General features: G+C 34.6%; 1 protein-coding gene across 3 annotated transcripts; it reads left to right on the forward strand.

The window, feature by feature from the left end:
* The first annotated feature begins 301 nt into the window (after positions 1 to 301).
* On the forward strand, positions 302 to 2995 carry LOC120214536 (zinc finger protein GIS2-like). Of its 3 annotated transcripts, XR_005524879.1 has the most exons (7): positions 304 to 702; positions 880 to 975; positions 1101 to 1256; positions 1744 to 1899; positions 1994 to 2059; positions 2154 to 2467; positions 2595 to 2995. XR_005524879.1 is itself a non-coding variant. In XM_039212419.1 (6 exons), exons 3-6 carry the CDS (start codon positions 1185 to 1187, stop codon positions 2620 to 2622), a joined length of 570 nt encoding a protein of 189 aa, XP_039068350.1. In that variant the 5' UTR covers positions 323 to 702; positions 880 to 975; positions 1101 to 1184; the 3' UTR covers positions 2623 to 2995. The 3 variants fall into 3 exon arrangements, 1 of the variants encoding a protein (XP_039068350.1); XR_005524878.1 differs by having other exon boundaries at positions 302 to 702; positions 1744 to 2059; XM_039212419.1 differs by lacking the exon at positions 1994 to 2059 and having other exon boundaries at positions 323 to 702.
* The last annotated feature ends 471 nt before the right edge of the window (positions 2996 to 3466 follow it).

Here is a 3466-nt window from a genome sequence, read left to right on the forward strand (position 1 = left end):
CAGATTTTAATCTAAAATGTTACCTAGTTACTCTAAAAAGTTGCACAATGAATAACAGTTTCGGTTATAACCAAGAATATCTTGACGTCAACCTTTTAGGTTACAACTGGAATAGTTATGGAATTTACATGATTTGTTACGTTAACCAGATCCCTCTAAAGAGTTACGGTCTTGGTAAGTTTTTCGGTTACAATCAATTCTGCCTTTTTTTAGCCTTATATTAGTTAGTTGTACTTTATACTCATCCTTAAAATTGGGATTTCAATGAAGTATTAGATAATGTGGTACACAAGATTGCTATCAGTTTAGCTCTTCTTTCATTTTTCCCTACTTTTTATTTTTTCAGATTGGAATGTAGAATTAAAGAATCTATTTAATCTTCATGAAATTATTTTTTGTGGATTAATCTGGGTTTTTACTAAAACTTTGATGTACTGTGGGCTTCCGGTTGATACTGATGTTAAGGAAATTAAGATGATAGAAGCTGTACTAGCAGTAACATGTAGAACTGAGGGAAATGGTGATGAAGCTAGCTCTATGGAGGTTACTGATATTTGTTCCACATCTTCAGTTGATGAAAGTTTGATATCGAATATATTCTTTGGAACAAGCATTGGAGATATGGTGTCAGCGGGGAGTAATATAAGTGTTGATGGTGAGATGGTGAGAAGTGAGCTAAAATATGTTTTAGCAGAAGAAACTGTAAGTAGATTAGATTTGAAATCTTATTGTTGGGTCATAATATTACAGAATTCTATATTCAAATAGTTGGTTCAGCATAAACACATCAATCTGTTCGCAGGGTTGAAAATGATGAAAAACTTGGAGCTTTGTATTTATCAAGATAATTTTTTTTGGGGGGGATTTCTATGCTTTTAGGTTGATGCTGGAATGAAGGAAATGCATGCAGAGAAAGATAAATGTGTATAAACCATAAAATCATCTGCAAAAAACACTGTGCTATGGAGCCATCTTGTGAGTTTGGTTTGTGTACAAATACCGCTTTAAAACATTTAGTGTCATGAAAATATAATAAAATGCAGCTTTGAAGGATTTCTTTGTGATGACTAGTTCTTTGGTTGTGCGTTGTTTTCTAGCAGAAACGAAGTTATTTTGATCTTCCAATTGGCAACTGGGCTAGGTTTCTCGATTACGGAGAAAATCATCCAGCAGCAGCCAAATATATGTTGCAAAGGCAAGGGAAAGCATGCTTCCTAAGCAGGAATAATCAGCATATTGGAAACCATTGCTCACAGGTTTAGTAGCATTTACCTTAGAAATTCCCACATCGGTTAAATGAGATGTGCTATCTTTTCGTCACTTTAGTCTAATGCCATCACAAACCACTTTAAGAATTGATAATGCATAGAGGTCACAACTCTAAAATGATGAATTTATTAAACCTGATCAAACATCAGGCGGATTTGATTAACTGGGCACGATTTTAATTTCAAAATCCTCATTTCCCAAATTGGCATAATAGGTTTTCTTTGATAAGATCTTTGGTTGATACATTATCCTTGACACTTTAATTGTTGGTTTCTGAGATAAGGATCTTGGGTGACTGAAACAACACTTGATAATATTACATTAGTATATTAACATACTTTTTTTGTCTTCTACTTTTCTTTTTTCCCCTCCAAACTTTCGATCTTGGGAGAGATGCCCATTTTTTTTATTGAACATGATGTTCAGTTTATAATATTTATTTACTTTTAACGGTTTCAAACCTTGATATTTCAGCAGGGCCAATATTGTTTTGTCTGCAGAGGAACATTCCGCCAATCCCATGATTGTCCAAAGAAACAAGAAGAAAATCATATTATTTGTTTAAGATGTGGGGATTCGGGACATGATATGTTCTCTTGTATGAGTGATTATTCTTCTGATGATCTCAAGGTCTTTTTCATTATTTTTTATGCTTTCACAAATCACCCTTTTTTATCTCTATGAATATTTATCCTAATAATTTGTTTTCTTTTTGATGGGGAAGGGGGATCTGAATCTGGCTTCTTGAGAAGGCGGAGGACACATACTCCTATATCTTTTGAGCCAAATGGTTTATTTTCTTCAACCTGGCTTTGTTTTGTGAGACTAATGATTGCGTATACAAGTATAATTTACAATCAGAATGATTATTCTGTTGCAAACAGAAAATTCGATGTTATGCTTGCGAAGATTTTGGTCATCTTAGCTGTGTCAAACTTCCAGATACAAGTCCAACGGAAGCTTCCTGCTATAATTGCAGCCAGTCCGGCCATTTTAGATCAGTAAGTCCAATCTTTCCTATCGCTTATGGTTTGGTTTGTGCCTGTGTAAGAAACATATTTTTTGTATCTTATCGTGGATATTCCACTAGAACTGCTCGAAGTGTTCCAAAGTTGTTTGGGGCTCGAAATCCCCTGCTTTATGCTACAGGTGCAGAGAGGAAGGTCATTTTGCACGATCGTGCACTCTCCCTAGGAAGGTCTGTTTTGTTGCGTGTCTCCCTGCATTGTTTGGCTAATCATAGGTGTAAAGAAACACCCATGCAGAAAAAATATTCATTATCATCAACACGTCAAATGATGTAACAAAATGTTCTCCTTGTGCAGCATGCTAGGAAAGTTCGTGCCGAAGTGATATCACCGGGCTCTAGTTCTGCTCCTCATAAGCATGAACCTCAAAGTGATGCCAACAACTGCGAGGGCGAAACACAAGAAGGTCTAATCATCAATATCATTCAATAAAGATGGGAGTCATTATTAACCTTTCTCTAGTCACCACCGTGGAGAATTGAGGCAGAATTCACATGACTCCTGCAAGATGTGGCTTTTGTCCATGGTCATCTGTTCCTGCATCAAGGAAATCCAGGTTTAAAATGTAAGAAACCATAGGGGAGCTTTTATTTAACATTCAACCCCACCATGGATTACAATTTTACTTATTTTTATGTTAAATTTAAAAGGGATCAAATTACTTCACTTTTATAGCAGAAAGACTGATTTGCTCTTAAGCCTGTAGTGTAGAGACCCATCAAGTAGTTTAATCTATTCCTTGTTTGTTGCATGAAAGTGAAAGAAAAACACAAGTTATTTTGCAAATAAGATGAATAATTAGAAGTTCGTCTTCTTCTATAGTTCTTGATTACTGGTTACATCTATTATCACTGTACGTCATGGCATCTTCATAATTCATTGATTTATTCATATTTGTAGACCAAACTGAAAGAACAAGACAACTCACTAGTTGCAAACACCAAATATTATATATAAAAATATCACTTCAGCAGTTTACATGATCAAAATGAAATTAAAACTAAAGGTTAAATATGGTTTTAAAAAATAGTTTAGTGATCGAAATGAAATAAAAGTGATAATTGGAGTATTAAACCGGTAGTTTACCCAAAAAATTATCTGGTCACGTACATATTAACTTGGGGGCAATAATTCAGAATGTTCAGAGTTTGAGAAAGATAAAAAAATTA

This window comes from Hibiscus syriacus, unplaced genomic scaffold, assembly GCF_006381635.1.
Source record: "Hibiscus syriacus cultivar Baekdansim isolate YM2019G1 unplaced genomic scaffold, ASM638163v2 tig00110065_pilon, whole genome shotgun sequence".
In the NCBI taxonomy this organism is placed as follows: Eukaryota; Viridiplantae; Streptophyta; class Magnoliopsida; order Malvales; family Malvaceae; genus Hibiscus; species Hibiscus syriacus.

Bases quoted from the DNA above. Each gene is read 5' to 3' on its own strand.
- LOC120214536 (XM_039212419.1), top strand. From the start codon at position 1,185: ATGTTGCAAAGGCAAGGGAAAGCATGCTTCCTAAGCAGGAATAATCAG. The intron at 1,257-1,743 runs GTTTAGTAGCAT...TTGATATTTCAG, and splicing joins TTGGAAACCATTGCTCACAG to CAGGGCCAATATTGTTTTGT. The intron at 2,468-2,594 runs GTCTGTTTTGTT...CTCCTTGTGCAG, and splicing joins CGTGCACTCTCCCTAGGAAG to CATGCTAGGAAAGTTCGTGC.